Here is an 18,802-nt window from a genome sequence, read left to right on the forward strand (position 1 = left end):
ATTCTACAAATCAATTGCTTGTCTCCTTTCATTTGTAAATACCTATCTCTTCAAACTCATGAATCTTCCGAGCGACGAACTTCTCAGTATCGTCGACGATCTGGGCAATGCTTGCCTGTTAGATGCATCGAATGTCATGTCAGGAAGCTCATCACCGTCATCCTCATCCTCATCGCTGTGATCGGCCTCGGGAGAATCCTTCTTATGGTGATGGTGACCACCAAAATCCAATTCATTGATGTTGCGATGCACCAAGTACCGAAGCGAATTGTACCAGATGTTATGTCTTTGTCTGTTTGAACAAGTGAACTTCACGGACTTGGTTTGCGAATGCACAATGATACTCTTATGGTAGAGACCAACTGGAATTGGGTTGTTGTCCTCAACGCTCTCCACGCCCAAAATTGCAATGGCTTTACTCTTTGAAGCATTAGGATTCTTCAACACAGGGTTCGAAGTGGACCAATAAAGCGTCAATGAGTATGGGTGCACCCAGAAGTACCTCTCGTGTCTTGTGGACGATATCGAACTGAGTGGACCGAGTTTTCTGTAGTATTTGAACAAATACTCCCCAATAAGCACTTGGGTGATGACCGGGATCATCGACTTATCCGTGAGCGAAATGTTACTTGCAACAGACATTCCTGTGATTGAATCGAGCATACTTGCCCTGGAATGAATCGTCAAGTTCGAGCCCACCGATCTGGACTGAGGAATACCTCCAGTGGCACCTCTTGAAGATGGTGAAGTTTCCTGAATATCATCATTCACGGGCAATACTGGGAACATCGATTCGTGCTTGAAGCCTCTTTTTTCAGCGTAAGTCTTGAATTTCTCATCGGAAATCGTGTCGATGTTGCTATCTCTGAGGCTGTTGTACTCCGAGGTAGGAAGAAGTTTCACTGATCCAGATTCTGCATCAGCAACCATAGCATTCGACGCTGCTGCGGAAAGTGGGACGCAGATCATACCAAGGTTTTTGGCAGCTTGTCTCAATTGTCCAACGTCAGATTCAATCATCAGAGATCTTTTCATCTTGTGCAATTCAGTGGCGGAGACCACTGAAAGACCCAAGTCTCCAGCTCTCTTGCTGATCTCCTCTTCAGTCATAACGTTTTCTTGACTAGCCTCGAGGTTGGCCAATCTATCCTTCAAAGTAGCGTACTCGTCTTGACGTACCACCACTAAACCAAGCTTGTCCAGCTCTCTAGCAAGATCCTCCTTGGACAACTGAGTATCAGCCTTTCTCGATAACTCATGAATTCTGGAGTCTTTCTCCGCCAAACTCTGCTTGAACTTCAAAAACTCACCGGAACTCAATACAGACAAACCGAGTGCCGCACCTGCCTTGGTAAATAGATCCTTGTCATTCAACTGTTCGGAGGTTTCCAACATTCGTTCGTATTCCTCGCGATCGACGACGACCTTATTCAATTTATCAGCACTGCACTTCAACTCTGTCACGTCTAATGCAAAGGAGTCATTGGCGTCTCTGAACTCCTCATCCGCTTTACTCACCGAATAACCTTCTGTTTCCAAAGCACTGATCATCTCTCCGAATCCAAGTGGTACTGGCATCCTAGAACTCAATTCCCGTGTGAACTCATCCTCTGTAACGACCTTGAAACCACCGTTCAGGAGAACCGCTTTCGCTTCTTCGGGGTAACCGATCTATTGGCAGCTTTTTTCAACAGAGAGATCTCCTCTTTGGACATGATCGCCTTACCTTCAGCCTCTATTTGCTCTTCAAAGTCGACACTAGCCCTATTCTTCAATTCTTCCAACTCATTTACCTCAATGACCGAAAGACCCAATGCGTCACATCTTGAGATAAGTTCATCTTTTTGAGGATTCTTCAATGACTCTTCCAATGCTTTCAAGCGTGGTTTCTCTATCAATGCAACACCTTGTCTTTCGGCTTTTTCCTCGAGGGTTTCCGCCGACTTGGTCTTCAATTCCTCGAGTTCATCAGAAGGAAGCAATGTGAGTCCCTTTTTCTCAGCGTGCATTGTCAACAATTCAAAGGATGGCTTGTTCGCTTTCAAAAGCAAAGTATCGTACTCTTGTGACGCGATCAAAAGTTTACCTGTTCCTTCAACCTGCTCCTCAATAGAACGGTTTGCTCTAGCTTTCCAGTCATCTAATTCGGCCTTGGAAACCACTATGCTGTCGTGAGTTTCCGCAATGTGCTGAAGATCATCGATAGAACGAACTGTTGGCCTTGCTCTCAATTCCTTGAGCTCGTTCATTTCAATAGTTGCCAAACCTGACATCTCTGCCTTTTTCACAGCAGAAAGAGATGCCTCCTTCTTCAAGTTTTCGAGCTCGGATTTCTCAATGCAACAAAAGCCTAAAGTAGCAGCGTTCGTCTTGATGAAATGCTCTGATGGCTCGCTCAACTGTTTGACATTCCTTTCGTGATCATCTTTGGAGACCAAAATCATGCCAGCTTCGTCTGCAAGACTTTCGACGGTACGGTTGGCCCTTCCCTTCAACACGTCATGTTCTGTTGTAGGAAGAATAATCATTCCTTGTGATTGAAGTAGGGCTCTCGCAGTTTCAGCCGAAGGACACTCGCTTTTCTTTTTCAACTCTGCCAACTCGGTAGGCTTTATGATTGCCAATCCTTTCCTTGAGGCGTGATCCTCGATCGATTCATCAGCACTGCTCTTGAGCTTCTTGAACTCAGTTGTCAGCACTGCTACCATTGACAAAGCAGCTGCTTTATCGAAAATTGATGTTTCATGCAGAGACTTCAATTTGTCGTACTCGGCATTGTCAACCACGACACAATTTTTGGTAGCAGCATTGTGATGAAGATATTCAAGCGAAGGTTCATCGTATTGGCGTTTAAGTTCGTCGAGAGACGCCGAAAGTTTCTCGCACTGTTGTCTTGAGCCCATCAAGTCATCATATTCGGCCCTTGGAAGTACTGTAAGAGACTGTTCTTGGGCTTGGTCTGCGAGAGACTTGTTCGCCTTCTCTGTCAATGCGGTGAAGTCTTCTTTTGTGACAGCAATCATGCCAGCAGAAATGGCAGCACTCTTCAAAAAATCAGCTGTAGGTGAATCAATCTTGGACTTAAGAGCCTCTAACTCTTCTGATTTTATCAACGTCATTCCTTGCTCCAGTGCTCTCTGCAGCAAATCTTTGGAAAGCAAATCATACTCCGTCTTCGAGATAACACAATGATTCTGCTTGGAAGCAATTTCACGAATCTTTTCAAAAGCGGGTGATTCAGCAGACTCACGCAATTTCTGATAATCAGTTTTGGGTACACCGATCAAACTTGCGTCCTCAAGCTTGGCTTCAAGCGAGCGAGAAAGCACAGCAAATTCAGACTCTGGGACAAGTACAAAGCCCTTTGCGTGAGGCAACAGCTTGATTGCTTCCAACGAAGGATTCTTCAACTGATCGTACTCTTCTTTGGCCAACCCTATCATGCCAGCCTTTTCAATCTTGATTGATAGAGGTTCATGAAGTTCGTCGTATGATTCATCGCTTATGACACGAGACTTGTGGGCTCTTGCCTTCTTCTCGATGTGATCAAGCGCTGGCGACTCGATTTTCTCGAGCATATTGCTGTGCTCATCCTTTTTGAGAATGATAAAACCTTCAGAGGTGGCAACGGTTTTGACCTTATCAAGCGAAGGTGTTTTCACGTCATCAAGTAGTTTTTCATATTCAACAGCACTCAAAAGCTTGAAGCCTTTCTCTTCAGCCAACTTCTCGAGACCCTTGGACTTGTACTCCTTGAGCGAAATGTAATCAGTTGAAGGCACAAGCACCAAGCCCTTTGAAGATGCATGAGCCGACAAGTCATTTTCAGAGGGCTCCTCAATTTTTTGCTTCATCTCCTGGAACTCAGAACTCTCAAGAATCATGTGGTTCTTGGAGAGAGCTTTTTGACGAAGAAGTTCAATAGATGGTTCTGACAAGTTCTTCTTCATCTCTGTGAGCTCAGTGGTTTCAATCAAAGTTTGGTTCTTCAACTGACTCTTTTCCTCCAAGTAATTGAGCGAAGGGTTTTCAATGGCGTCTATGAGCTTTCTATATTCGTCCGAGGATAGAAGCTTGAACGACTTTTGCTCTGCCTTTTGGAATAAGTATTCGGTTCCAGGATCTTCGAATGTGGCTTTAAGTTTCTGAAGCTCATTATTCGAGATCAAAGACATCTGCTTCTGGGACGCTCTCTCAGTGAGGTGGTCAATCGATGGATTCTGAACAATTCTGGTCATTTGGTCATGCTGCTCCTGAGAAATAATCTTTTGACCAGCATTTTGTGCTTTAGTGAGAAGGAACTCAAGTGAAGGAGAGCTTGAAGTTTCCTTAAGCAAGTGATACACATCATCCGCAACAAGCTGATATCCATGTCTTTCCGCTTGCCTCGTCAAAAAGTCAATATCCGGCTCTTCGTCATTATGATACAAACGTTCAAGTTCAGCTTTACTGATCAAAGCCTTGTCAATCCGATCAGCGTTTTCCTCCAAAAATGCAATGGACGGATCATTAGATATTGAAAGTAAATTGTCGTACTCGTCGTGCGTCACAAGCTTCATGGTATTGAGCCTCTCTTTATCCTCAAGATGCTTTTCAAATTCTGTGGTAGGAACAGCAACCATGCCATGCTTGGAAATTCCCTCCTTGAGAGAGTCGACATCAGGGAAATAGAACTTTTTGAGAGACACCAACTCTTCCTTGGGAACGAGCTCCAACTGCAAACGAGTAGCTTGCTTTCTAACGTGATCCACATCCGGTGTACTTGCCAACCCGAGCAACCTCTTGTAGTCAGACTTTTTGATCACCGCATGATCAAGAGAGGCGGCACGACTCTTCAAATGATCGAGATCTGGATTGTTTGCCTTTAACAAAATGCTGTCATATACCTGAGTAGGTACAACACTGTGGTTATGCTTGAGCGCCCTCTCTGAAAGATGCCCGATCTGCGGCTCATACGCTAACTGTCTCAAAGTTTCGAGCTCATTGTTCTCAACTAGAGACAAATTGAGTGGTTGAGCAAGTTCCGATAACCTCAGAATATCAGGAGTACTAAGGGCCGTATACTCAGAAGTTGCCAAAAGAACGTGATCGTGCTTGGTAGCATGCTCGCGGACACGGTCAATATCAGGTGAGTTAGCTAGCATTCGAAGAGTTTCAGCATCTTTCTTAAGCATGAATTCACCCTCATGTTTTATCGCAAACGCCTTCACTTCATCCAATGTGGGCTCTTGAGCCCGTCTCTCAAGGTCTTCAAAGTGGGTTATATCGATCAAGCATTTGTCCTTTTCGGTGGCCAACTTTGTCAAATGATCGACGCCTGGCTGATGAGCTAGCGTACGTAACTCATCATGGGTCCTCTTCTCTATGACAACATTTCCATGCTTCTCGGCTTCCTTGGCGATCCAGGTAGGATCAGGTTCCTCCGAGGTCTTCTTCAAAGAGTTATACTCGGCCAAAGGAATGGCACATAGCCCGAGTGCCAACGCTTTTGAGGTAATTGCAGTGGGAGTAGGTTCTCTTGCTTCTTTAAGAAGAGTCTCATACTCTGACTTGCTAACGACCACTTGCTCTAACCTACCAGCTTGTGAAATGATATGTTCCAAAGATGGCTGCTTTGCAAGGGTTTCCAAACTGTTGAAAGAATCTTCTGAAAGAACACGCATGTTAACTTTAGCTGCCTTGGATTCAAGATACTCCGTTGAAGGATTTTCAAAGTCGTCCTCCGCAATTAGTTTGAATTTGATCTCACTTGCCTTTTCATCCAAATAAGACTTTGCAGGTTGATGCAATTGCTGTTGGAGTTGCTCAAACTCATCCCTCTTTGTCAACACAAAATCGCTTCCCTCAGCACATTCCCTAAGTTCTTCTTCGTTCGGCGTCGTAGCCTTCCTGGTGAGTTCTTCATGTTCCGCTGCACTGATAAGCAAAAGATTACGACGCTTGGCATGTGATGAGAGCTCTTGCACATCTGGTTCCAAAGCCGCCTTCCTCAAGGCTGCAAAGTCTTCAGCCTTAATAAGTTCATGATCGAGGGCTGCCGCTTGTTTCTCGATCGTAGTGAACGAGGGCTCCTCAGCTGCGGTCTTGAGGGCTGCGTACTCGTCATGGGAAAGTACCGTATGTTCCAAGCGCGAGGAGTGTTGTTGAATGAAATCAAGTTCAGGCTCATCAATAGTCTTCCTCATCCTCATAACTTCTTCTTGAGAAATTACATCATGCGAGTGACCAGCTGCATGCTTGCGAAGGAGTTCAATTGATGGTTCAGAGGCATCCTCCTTCAAATTCTTGTAGGCATCTGCTTCCAAAATAACGTAGTTCAAAGCCTTTGCTCTTTCCTTCAATTTCTCTAACGATGGGTTTCTCGAAGTCTCTGTCAAAGATTCATGATCGGAAGACGAAAGTAAGACATGGCTCAATCTCGATGCGTGCGACTGAATGAAATCTAAGCTTGGCTCATTAAGATTATTCCTAAGTTTTTGGGTTTCCACAACTGGTAGGAGTTCATGGTCTGCACGCTCAGCATGCTCCTTTATCTCTGATAAGGATGGTTGCTGAGCACGTCTCTCTAATTCTGCAAACTGAGTTCTAGACAACAATAGTTTGTCGTGTTTGCTCGCGTGTTTCTCTAAAGTCTCGACTCCAGGACTTTCAGCCTCTGTACGAAGGCTCTCAAGTTCATTGTTCAGTATGACCAGCATATTGATCTTTGCAGCCTGACCTTCAATAAATTCCAAGGATGGGTTTTCTGCGAGTTTCTTGAGATCTTCAAACTCCCCCTTCGAAACTATTATACAGCCGTCTGTGGTAACCTTAGTGTTGATGAGCTCCATGCTTGGGTTTGCAGCAGCATGCTTGATCTCCTCGTACTCAGAGGTCTTCAAAATAATAGAATCAACACTCTTAGCTCTTTCCGAGATTTCCTCGAAGGATGGCTCGTTCAATTGCTTGCGCAAAGATGTAAGCTGGTCTGATTCGATAGCACAAAGTCCAAAACCTGTTAAAAGGGACTTAACACGTTCAAGAGGAGGATTTTCAGCCAACTCCTCGAGATTCTTGAGCTCAGTCTTGTTTATAACAGAACAATCCATATTATTTGCCTTTGATGCAATAAACTCACGAGATGGTGAAAGTTCGATATCGCGGAGGCGATGCAATTCATCGAACTTCAACAACTGATAACCTTTACTGACTGCCTTAGACTTGAGGAATTCGAAAGAAGGATCGTTGAAAGTTTTGTAAAGATCGGCATACTCGGATTTATCCATTGTCACCAAATCGTGCTTCTCAGCGTGAGTTTGAACCTGAGCAAGAGATGGCTCGTGTGCTTTTTGGAGAAGAGACATGAACTGCCCATTCTCAATGATCTTGTGACCAGTTGCTTTTTCCTTTATGTATTCGATCGTAGGATTGTCAATCTTAGTCCTCAAGCCGTTTAATTCTTCAGTGGGTATAACGCTATGCAGTTGTGCCTCGGCTTTTTCTCGAAGATGTGACAACAGAGGTTGATTAGCATTCGCATTGAGTTTCTCGAAGTCGCCTCTTGATACAACAACATGGTCATGTTTACCAATATGAGACTTCAAGCTGTCAAGTGTTGGCTCGAATGCCAGCTTCAGGAGCTGATCATGCTCATCGGAAGGAATTGCAGTGTAGTTGAAAGAAGCTGCCTTGGCTTTCCAATCATCCAACAGAGGGGACTGAAGAGCCTGAAGCTTCTCATCATCCAATACATGAAGATTTCTTTTGGAACCATGCTCAATAATTTGCTCAGCGGTAGGCTCATCGGCACGCGCCACAAGCTCGTCATAGAATGCAGATGAAGTGAGGATCATACCAAGTTCATTGGCTTTCTCAGTGAGATAGGCTTTATCGGGGTTGAGGTGGTCCGCCTCTAGTTTTTTAAGATTCTTGAATTCATCATTCGTTAGGGTATGCAATTGAGCCTCTTTACACTTCGACCTCAAGTAGGATTCTGACGGGCGTGAGACAAGCTCCTCATTCTTCTTGAGGACTCCTAGGTAGTCCGGCTCGATAGTCTGTAAGCCATGCTTTTCAAGTGCAGCGGTGAGATAATCAACCTCAGGATTGAGGTACGACGTCGCATCTTTCGTGATGGTTTCGTATTCTTGGGAATCGATTGTAACAAGGCCCCGCTCTTTGAGTTTAAGCTTCATTTCCTCCTCATCAAGAAGGCGGTTGTATTCCTTCTTGCTCAAACAGACAAGACCTCTGATTTCTGTCACACCCTTGAGTCTCTCCTCTGAAATGTCATTAACGTCATTATACTGCAATTTGGCATATTCATCCTGCTGAACAAGAACCAAGTGATTATCCTTAGCATACTTTTGAACTTGCTCGTCAGTCAACCCAGCAACGTTGCTCAATTCCAGGCGAATGTCTCTCCTGGCACGAGTCATATCTTCAGTTTCGGAGTCGGAAGAGGATTCGGAGTCATCTAGAGGAGGAACGTCTTGTTGCGTTTTCTGAGGGCTATCGTCGTCCCAGCTTTCAAGACGACGCACTGGTTTTGATGGTGTGGCCGAACCTGTCTCGATGTAATCTTCCCATTTCTCATCTTGAGGCCAATTGTCACCACTCTCATCATCTAACACAAGAAACTTGGAGTTTCTCTTTGCCGGTGAATAAATTGCAGATGAGCGGTTGGAGGGTGGAGGGAAGAAATCCTTCTGCCTCGACTTCTTGCTGCTGCGAGGAGTCTCCCTGGTCAGTGGACTTTGGGTCTCAAACCTAGTTTTAAGCAAAGCGCCCCTCAACTTGGCCACCATTTTGTGGGCATGGTCGAGGTTAGCCTTGAGAGTCTCCACCCGAAGCTCTGTATTGGAAGAACTCGAGTCTGGCTCGTGAGGAAGTGCTTCCGATGCAGTAAGAATGCTGTCTAGGTCAACAGGGTCTATGTCTTCTGAGGTCAGAATGTCATGAAACTTAGCTTTCTTCTCGACAATGGGGGCGGGCTCGGTTGTACCCTTTGCAGCCTTCTCTGTCGATTTCACGAGAAGGAGGTCGTTCTCGTCATTGAGCAGACTGATTCGTGAGTTGAGTTCAGCGATTTCTTTCTCGTAAGAATCCCTGGACTTATGCAAATCTGAATCTAACTTGTTGTGCTGGAGACGAAGCTCGTCATTTTCCTTCTGAATGGATGTAATGCGTAAAGTTGACTCGTTTGTGGACTTGACGAGCTTGTCGTTTGTGATGCGAAGTTGTTCGATCTCTTCGTTAAGATGCGTTACTGTAGCTTCGAGCTCCCAGTTCTTGTCCTTCAATTGCTCCTCGTTACTCGCAGCAAAGGAACGCGAGTTGGTCAATGAAACAACCTGGTTCTTGTACTTGGCGAGCTCCTCTGCAGCTCCCTTCAATTTGGTCTTGTATTTGTTGTTTTCAGCAGTCAATCGACGGCATTCTGTGAGCAAGTTCTCACTCAACCCCACTACAAAGTTCATGTCATGGCCTTTCGATTCGGGTCCTAATGCTGGAGCAGGCTGTGGAACTAATGTGTTTTGCCTATTCGAGTTGCTCAATTTCCCCAAATGAGATGAAGATGACTTCTGTCTTAATCTAGGCACTGAAGAGCTGCTGCCCGTCAGACCTGGGGGTTGTCTTGCACCCTGCGTTGCATCAGGCAGCTGTAATGGAGCAGTGGCCTTCTCCTTGTTGCTTCCGAAAAGCTTTTTCTGGATGTCAGAGAGTTGACCACGGATGTCCTCTTTATGTGGATGGGACATGCTTTAGAGGGGTATCGTGGTGTATGGCTGCTAGCAATAGAGTGTTGCAAAAATCGATCCACTATTTTCTCAGGTAAACATACTGTACTCAGACTACATCTAGGTGTCGGACACCATTGCTGACTGCGAACTACTATGAATTTGATTGTATGTCCAGGATAAATAAATAGAGTCTAATTTCTGTCTCTGGGAATGTCTTCCACGGACTCCTCGTTTTGGATTTCTTCTCTCACTTCTTCCTTCAACCTCTCTCTCTCTGCTCTGGCCTTACCACCCATTTTCTGGCCGAAAATCTTGAAGGTGACGATCAAGGAAATGGTAGCAAAGGCATCCCAAGCAATTAAAATACCATAGTTTCTGCCCATGGCACCCTTGTAAGTGTCAAAGAAGATTACTTTGGTGATCTCGTATGAGGCATGCACTGGCAACCCATAACCGTATCTGTAGAACTTGGGCAAAATCGCCATGGGGGTAAATGTAGGAGAAATGTTGATGATGACCCAGAACAACATCCAGAAGCCGAGAACTGGTGGGTAGATCATAATACACCACATGGCCATGACCTCGTTCATGGCACCGACAGCCCACATCGTCAAGAAGTTGGTCATCCAATACACAAGGAAGCCTGAACGGCCGAAAGTCTTTTCAAAGTCGACTTGAAAAGCCAATGTCACAAGGGAGTAGATCAAACTGAGGACGAAGAAACTGATAATGGACGACAAGGCTCTATAGAGAACGAGTTGAGCGGTCTTGATGCCGAGACGAGCCACAGTCAGATGAACGTCGTTGAAGAAGTTAAATGCAAAGAAGGTAAGAATGATCAAGTAAATCAAACCCACCTGTGATGGAGCAAAAAGTACCGGATCCGTCCATGGTCTGGCATCTTCCATCAGGAACTGGAGAGGTGTGCTGGCTACCGTGAGTGCGTTTTGGTTGGCAAAGACATTTGAAAGATCCTCGCTTGACATCAACGAAGTCGTGATATAGCTGGTGTTAGCAGCGAATTGTGATGACATCTTCTGAACGTTTGGTGTGACGTAAGAGTTCATCGACATCATGTCACGGCCGGTCTCGTAGTATACCCTTACTGTTTCGCTCGAGACGTTGTAGGACGTATCTCCAGACAAAATTGCATTTTTGAGATCGTTAGAAGCGTTAGCACGAACGTAGACCCCGGCCCAGTACTCTTGGTGATGGACCTGGCGCATTACCTCTTCCCAGGCTGAGTTTCCGTGTCTATCAGCCGATTCGTTGAATTCCGTATTGTTCTGAATCAACCAGCCACCATAGTTTCGAGCCTCGGGCAGCTCTAGAAGCTCCCTCAATGAGTTTCCAATGACCGGTTGTGTATCATTGACAACGTTGACGTCTTCAATAACCACCAACATCCGAAGACGGTGGTATCGTTCCTCTCTTTCAAAACCGGTTCCCCAATAGATGGAAAAAATGCCGAGCATGAGGAACGCCATGAGGGCATAGATGAGAAGGTACTTAATCAAAATCTTCTTTCGGGCCTCCTTGAGCTTGTCGTTGAAAATTGACAACCGAGTTTGCATTTTTTGTAGCATGCTGGGTGACCTCTCCAAATGATTCGTTTCATCAGCATCGCCACGAAATTCGTTGACATCTAGTTCATTGGAGTTTTGGCCAGAGGCCATCAGCAGAGAGTCTGCTTCCTTTGGCAGCAGGGAGTCTGCTTCCTTTGGCTTTATTTTGTGTTCCGGTTGTGACATGTAGCGAAGATGAGTGAGCAGGAAAAGACTTGCAAGCGCTTAGATAAGCTTTTATACAACAGACGGGATTATAACGACAGGCGAAATTTTGAAATTGCAAGGCGATTGAGCCAATCTCGATATGTAAAAACAGCGGTTTTGCGTGGTGCCGTGTATTTATAAGAAAACGAAATAGCTCAAGGTGATCAAGCTGGAGATGATGAAGCCGTATACCTCGCGGAGTTATTACCGTTTAAAACCAAAAAAAAGTCTTGCTCCGTCCGAGGTTTAGAGCTACGGACCTGCACAAGCGACATCGGAAACTACGAGATCCGATGCCGTACGTTTGACGCACAATCAACCCGGCAGGCCGGTTCCATCAAGATCATAGATACAGACCAAATTCGCTGGAATTTCGGAGAATTCGGCTACCAGATAATGATTCTTTAACTCCGTTGCTTCAACCGTTTCTTCTAATCGTAAACGTGGTAGCGCCGTGAACCCCGTCAATGTGTCATTACCCTAGTGCGACTGACTCACCTTCATGATTACTTCAATAGCATACTCCTAAACCATGTCTCTATTCAAACAGGTTGACGTATTTGCCGATTCAAGATACAAGGGCAACCCTGTGGCGGTTTTCTTTGATGCCGACGACTTGTCCACTGAACAAATGGCCCAGATGTCCCGTTGGACAAACCTATCTGAGGCTACCTTCATTGTGAAACCAACCACCAAGGATGCCAGCTACAAAGTCCGTATTTTCGCCCACGAGCACGAATTGCCCTTTGCGGGCCATCCAACCATAGGTACCTGCCACGCCCTTCTCGAAGCAGGCCTTATCGAGCCACAGAATGGGAAAATCTACCAGGAATGCGGTGCTGGTTTGGTCGAGCTCACAGTAGCTGATGGCCTCATCTCTTTCCAGCTTCCCTACGCTAAGCAATTGCGTACGCCTGGTGATATAACCGCCGTTACTAAGCATCTTTTCCAAGGAGAGATTAAAAACACCTCACCCGAAGCGATTCTTTTCGACGTGGGTCCCAAATGGCTCACACTCCGGCTCGACAGCGCTGAGACCGTACTTTCGCTCAGACCCAATCAAGGCGGAATAAGACAGGTCTCTGAAGCCTGGGGCATCACTGGAGTTCAAGTTTTGGGGCCTCAAAAGCAAAAGGATGCGTATGAATTGAGAACCTTCGCTCCCGCTGTGGAGGTGAACGAAGACCCAGTGTGCGGGTCTGGGCTGGGAGCTGTCGGGGCTTTCTTAGCTGCTACTGGAGAGTTGAAGGGCAAGGTAAGCATTTCTCAAGGCACTGTGGTGGGTCGCCAGGGTAAAGTTACCGTTCACAATGAGGATAAAATAACTGTTGGCGGTCCCTCAATCACTACTATTGAGGGTAAGTGGCAATCTTGATGTTTCGGCGGTCTCGTCAATTTCTCCGAACACATGGAATTAGAGTCTTCGATGCAGAGGTGGGTGAAACCAATTAGAGACTACGGTCAATAGGGGAAGCCCCGGGCAGTAGTAACTTCACTCCTCAGAAATGCAATAAAAAATTGGGTCGCCCGAGCCAACTTTCGCTGTTCATTAATTTCTATTTTTTGTTTGGCCCGACGCCCTCGTCGTGGCTTCTCACCACCGTGTGTCCGCTTGCGCGACCTATATAGAAATATCCACTTCCACCTTCACATTCTACTCCAACTTTGCTTTAGACTGTACAATGTCTCCTAGCCCCAGGGAATCATTTACCTCGGGCACAGATTATCATGATATAGGCACGCTAAGGCACCGGAACCAAGTCGCCAATTCAAGCACTATAGCGAGTAGTGAGGATCTCGATAGTATCATCAAACAGACCTCGTCGCTCTCCATCGATGAATCCCGAGGCAAAAACTGGTGGACCGTGCTGAACATATTTGTCTACATTTTTAATCCATTGCTACTCACTGCAGTGTCGGCTTACGTGAGGCTCTATGGAATTGGTGACGCTCCCAAGGTGATTTGGGATGAAGCTCATTTTGGAAAATTCGGTTCCCACTACTTGAAACATGAGTTCTACTTCGATGTTCACCCACCTCTTGGAAAATTACTCGTTGGTCTCTCAGGCTGGCTAGCGGGCTACGATGGCTCATTCGAGTTCAAGAGTGGAAAAGAGTTCCCTAGCGAGTTCAATATTATCGCCATGAGATACTTTAACTGCGTGTTTGGTATTCTTTGCACCCCTTTTGCTTATTTTACGGCATTGAGTTTGGGCTTTTCTTTATATTCCGTGTGGTATATTTCATTGCTGGTTGTGTTCGAGATGTTGTCCCTCACGTTGTCCAAGTTCATCCTTTTGGACTCCATGCTTCTCTTTTTCACAGTGACCACATTTTTTGGCCTCAGTAAAATCCATGAGCTCAATCAAAGAAACAAGCTTCTCAGCCTCTCGGGTGGTCTCTGGTTGGCCTTCACAGGTGTGTCGATTGGCTGTGTATGCTCTGTTAAATGGGTGGGTCTCTTCGTCACTGCTCTAGTGGGACTTTACACGATATATGACTTGCTCATTCGGTTCTACGAAGTTTTGGAGCGGCAATTTAGAGCGCAAAAAGTCACTTCCTGGACAATTTACCTCAGACATTGGTTCGTGAGGATCGTGACACTAATTGCAATCCCATTTGTCATCTATGTCGTGGCCTTCAAGGTTCATTTCCAGGTCTTGAACCGGTCAGGACCAGGTGATGGCTCTATCTCGACATTGCTTCAGGCCCAATTGGAGGGTAACACCTTAAAAAACGGACCTCGTTCTGTGGCATATGGCTCCTTGGTTACCCTTCGTTCGCAAGGCCTTCTGCCCAACCTTTTGCATTCTCACCCACACCTATATCCCGAGGGTCTCGTCAACAGCAAATAACGACGTATGGCTACAAGGATGATAATAACGAGTTCCTCATCGAGTTCGATTTGGAAAATGCTATCAAAGGACGATTCGCAACAATTGATTTCGATGAAGATAATCCAAATGTGATTCTCGACTACAAGACATTAGTCAAAGATGGTGACACCATTAGGTTGATGCATAAAGAACGTGGCTGCTTTTTGCATTCCCACTCCATCGCAGCACCAGTGCTGAAGGGCCATTACGAGACTTCTTGCTACGGCAATATCGATGTGAATGACTCAAAAGATGATTGGGTGATCGAAGTTCAATCTCAAGATAAATCGCCATCCCCCGAGTTCCAAAATGAAAATGTTTCTGAGATTCATCCTATCTCGACCAGCTTCAGGTTGCGTCACAAGGTACTTGGCTGTTACTTGGCTACAACAGGCTATTCTTATCCATCCTGGGGCTTCCAACAAGGCGAGGTCACCTGTAAAAATGTGTTGTTGAAGAATGATAAAAGTGCGTGGTGGAACATCGAAGATCATGTCAATAATGATTTCGAATCGCCCAAAACCAAGTATGTTGCTCCAAAGCCAAAATTCTGGAAGGAGTTCATTTTGTTGAATTATGGAATGATGGCTTCGAATAATGCCTTGATTCCTGATCCAGACCATTATGACCACTTGGCGTCAAGATGGTGGGAATGGCCCATCTTGCGAACTGGATTGAGAATGAGCGGCTGGTGGTCAGACAGTTCCAAGTATTTCCTCATGGGCAACCCATTCGTTACTTGGTTCAGTACGCTCTCGATTGTATTGAGCATCATCTTTGCGACAGGAACGCTCTACATGTGGCAAAGACAGTCTGTTGAATTGAATGTTAGAAGCGCTGAATGGAACAGATTCATCGCTCAGTTTATCTTTCCAATAGCTGGGTATGTGTTACACTACCTACCGTTCATTCTTATGGGTAGAGTGACTTATTTGCATCATTACGTGCCAGCATTGTACTTTGCAATTTTTGTATCTGGTTACGTCCTTGAGACCGCTGTGGCCCGAAAGGCACCAAAGATTGTTAAGCTCATTATTTACGCACTCTTCTACTTTGGCGTTGTTGCTACCTTTTGGAGATTCCGCTTCTTTTCGCTAGGAATGAAAGGTGCCAGCGCTCTTTATCTTCATCTCAAGCTTCTCAACTCCTGGCGGGTATGAGAGTGTTGAATTTTGGCAATCCCTTCAGCATATACAAAATATACAGTTAAATGAAAAAGAGTTTATAAGTTTTGTCATCTTATTGTCTAACCTGAATAACTATATGATATAGTGCAATAGTATGGTGTCCACAGACCGGGCAATGACCCCTTAAAAACCGCCATATTACAGCGGACGTTACCTTTCACAACCTTCCCGATACAGCTCCTCCGGTGCATCACCTTCGTCATGTCGTTCTGCTAAAAACCTGGCACAACACCGTTGAATCGGTCTCCTTACCGCATGAGCCACTATTAACTCAAGGAGTTGAGGCGACAGCTCGCCAGAACTCCTCGTCAAAAAGAAGGACGGAGCCATGCGCCTTTGTGTGGACTACCGAGCTTTGAATCACCATACAGTCAAAGACCTTGATTCAATTCCCCACACTGGCGATCTCCTCAGAGAAATGGCAGGAAACAAATCGTTCTGCTCTCTTGACCTGCAACCTTACTGTCAGATTACCATGGACTCAAACAGTGTGGAAATACAGCCTTTACAACGAAGTACTTTCTATCACTTTAAGAGCATGCCTTAGGGCCTCACCAAAAAAATGCTACTTCTTGTCTCCCTGTGACTGGGCTTTCCTGTTTCTGCGTGATTCGGTAATCCGCAACCGGCAATTACGCTTCAAGTGTCCCTGTTTCCTGCAGTAGTGACAGATCAAGGATGCTTTAGCTCTTTCATTGATGGCTTTGATCTCCGCCTCGGTCATGGTTGCAATGTCCTTCACGGCGACAGCGGACCCTTTCTTGCTCACTACGACCTGACCAATTGTCGATGCGTGATACTTCGTCCCTTCGTTAGACGACGAGATGTTGTATTCAGAGAGAAACTCTGAAGTGTCCGCTTGGCGCTGGAGGTAATCGAACAGTTCTTGGAAGGTGGTGAGCCCACAACGTCTAAGGTCTGTAGCGAAAGGTTCACCGCAGCCATAGGCAAGAAAGACGCAAAGTGCGTCGTCGCTAAAGGCGCCTGCGGGAATCTCTCGGGACAACTGGGTGAATTCCTTAAGGAAGGCCGCGAGGGAGTTGGATCCACGCTTCAACAGCGTGATGTTGCGGATCGCAGTTTCTGCGTAGTCAGCCGGGTAAAATGTTGCCTTGAGAAGGTCGAGTACCTCTTGGCCGGATAACTGCAGCCATTCGGGTTTCTCCTGGCATTCTCTAACCCAAGTTTTGGCTTGGCCCTTGAGCAGCATCTCAATGAGGAGTCTCTCGTTTTCAGGATGCCCATCGAAACGGTCCAGGGCAGCGTAGATGTACTGTTGGATGCACCGAGGATTGCCGTCGCCTCTGTAGGGAGTGATGTGGTGGGCCATCTCGAGAATCTGAGAACGGCTTAATGTGGCTTCAGTACTCATTGTGTTGGGCTGTGCTATCAAGTTTTATGGCTCGTCTGAGGGATCTCTTATGGGGATTGACGATAAGTTGAGACTAGGACCACCCCTTTTTTTTTTTATGTCCAAAAGCGGCTTCAATTTCTTTGAAACAATAGACACCTCGGTAAATCAACCACGTAAACGCCTCGTACAACCCCTTCTATTTTAGGATGTATTTTTTTTTTTTTAAGAGAGGATTCTATATCGCTATAGAAGCATACCCGCTAATCAAGCACTCAAATGTTCGAAACCAGGTACGAGTTATTATGAAACGCCGATTCTAGATGTCTATACCTGCTAATAAGCTCCTCACTTTTGTTTCTCGACCATGTGACCCGTACCCCGTGACCAGCATGTGGCTATTCAAGAGTCTCTATATTCCACAAAAAGCAAGTAGCGCGCAAGTGGTTTAGTGGTAAAATCCAACGTTGCCATCGTTGGGCCCCCGGTTCGATTCCGGGCTTGCGCATTTCTTTTTATTTTTTTGTTAATGTGAGTTGAAATGACACCCGCTTTGAAGTAGAAGAGATCTGATGTGGTTCTGCGATAGTATCTTGTGAGGTAGTATTTCCACTTCGGCGACCAAAAGCCGATAATCTCCTGCAGGTGGACTTGTCCGGTCGCTCGCACTGAAGGAAAAAATCACCATCCAAATGCAGTTCATAACTGAAAAGTATAGACGATAGACCCTGACTTGTCTCAAAATATCGTCGAGCTTGGAGTCTAGTTTTTGTTCTGAGCTTTGCTAACCTACGTGGAAGCCAACAGTGTCAAGTATATCACATTGCGTGAGACTCACAAGATTCTCACTAACAGCCTATAACTCCCAATAATGGAGTATAACAACGCCTACTTGGACGACCAAGAGCTCCCTCATATCAACCAGGAGCAGGGTCACAATGGAGTCGACAATCAGCAATTTGATGAACAGCCCATGCTGGCGGTCCAGGAAAGAGCACCACCACTGGCGACGCTGCATCCCATAGTGGACGAAGAGGAACTCTTAGCAGCCCAGGCGGCTGCTGATGCTGCTGTGGCTCAGCAACAGGCACAGCCTCAGCCCGGTGGAGTTTTTGGTAATGTGGGCCAAGGTTTGACGGGTAAGAATAGAGATTTGTTGATGCAATATTGGCAAGAAACGATTGACTCCATCGAAAACGACGACCATGATTTTAAAAATCACCAGTTACCTTTGGCAAGAATCAAGAAGGTGATGAAAACAGATGAAGAGGTGAGAATGATTAGTGCCGAGGCGCCAATTTTGTTCGCCAAGGGTTGTGACGTCTTCATCACTGAATTGACCATGCGTGCGTGGATCCACGCCGAGGAGAATAAGCGGAGAACGCTCCAGAAGTCTGACATTGCAGCTGCATTGACTAAAAGCGATATGTTCGATTTCCTCATTGATGTTGTTCCTCGCGAAGAAGAGAAGCCGAAGAAGTCATTCCCTGGTCAGTCCCGAACTGGTAGCTATGTTACTACTTCTTCGCAGCCACCTATGCACCACCTCCAGCAGCCACCAATGGGTGTGAACCAGATTCGTGGCACTGCAAACCCTCAAGGACCACCTCAGAACGCGGTTCCTATGGGACAGAATACTCACCTGCCCGGCAGTCAAGGACTGCCTCTACAAAACGTTCCACATCTTCCTCAAACTAGACTGCCCCAGCTTCCGAACCGCTCAACGGACAATAAGGAACTTCCGCAACAAGTTCCACCCTTAGACGACATGGGTGCGCCTAGAGATGATGGAGTTAAACAAGAAGAGAACGAGGAGAGCTCGAGCTACAATTTCGACAACTACCAGCCTTATGAAAACAATTACTAGAGGTGGCAGACGCCTTGTTGATGATAA

General features: G+C 46.0%; 4 protein-coding genes and 1 non-coding gene across 5 annotated transcripts; 3 read left to right on the forward strand and 2 right to left on the reverse strand. All coding sequences in view use genetic code 12, as the record gives it.

The window, feature by feature from the left end:
* Positions 1-42: 42 nt before the first annotated feature.
* On the reverse strand, positions 43-9,740 carry CXQ87_000676 (uncharacterized protein; the record flags this gene model as incomplete). Its single annotated transcript, XM_025479247.1, has 2 exons — positions 43-1,620; positions 1,668-9,740. 2 exons carry the CDS (start codon positions 9,738-9,740, stop codon positions 43-45), a joined length of 9,651 nt encoding a protein of 3,216 aa, XP_025338720.1.
* Positions 9,741-9,913: 173 nt separating this feature from the next.
* CXQ87_000677 (SNG1 family protein) lies at positions 9,914-11,473 on the reverse strand (the record flags this gene model as incomplete). Its single annotated transcript, XM_025479248.1, has 1 exon — positions 9,914-11,473. The coding sequence occupies one exon, from the start codon at positions 11,471-11,473 to the stop codon at positions 9,914-9,916; it is 1,560 nt and encodes a 519-aa protein (XP_025338721.1).
* Positions 11,474-12,026: 553 nt separating this feature from the next.
* Positions 12,027-15,530, forward strand: CXQ87_000678 (uncharacterized protein; the record flags this gene model as incomplete). The annotated part of the gene is made up of 3 exons (XM_025479249.1): positions 12,027-12,852; positions 13,256-14,334; positions 14,367-15,530. The coding sequence occupies 3 exons, from the start codon at positions 12,027-12,029 to the stop codon at positions 15,528-15,530; spliced, it is 3,069 nt and encodes a 1,022-aa protein (XP_025338722.1).
* A 1,815-nt stretch (positions 15,531-17,345) lies between these two features.
* On the forward strand, positions 17,346-17,416 carry CXQ87_000680. The gene has a single exon. It is a non-coding gene; the product is annotated as a tRNA-Gly (tRNA).
* A 363-nt stretch (positions 17,417-17,779) lies between these two features.
* On the forward strand, positions 17,780-18,775 carry HAP5 (Hap5p; the record flags this gene model as incomplete). The annotated part of the gene is made up of 1 exon (XM_025479250.1): positions 17,780-18,775. The coding sequence occupies one exon, from the start codon at positions 17,780-17,782 to the stop codon at positions 18,773-18,775; it is 996 nt and encodes a 331-aa protein (XP_025338723.1).
* Between the last annotated feature and the right edge of the window lie 27 nt (positions 18,776-18,802).

Source organism: Candidozyma duobushaemuli, assembly GCF_002926085.2.
Source record: "Candidozyma duobushaemuli strain B09383 chromosome Unknown A_B09383, whole genome shotgun sequence".
NCBI lineage: Eukaryota > Fungi > Ascomycota > Pichiomycetes > Serinales > Metschnikowiaceae > Candidozyma > Candidozyma duobushaemuli.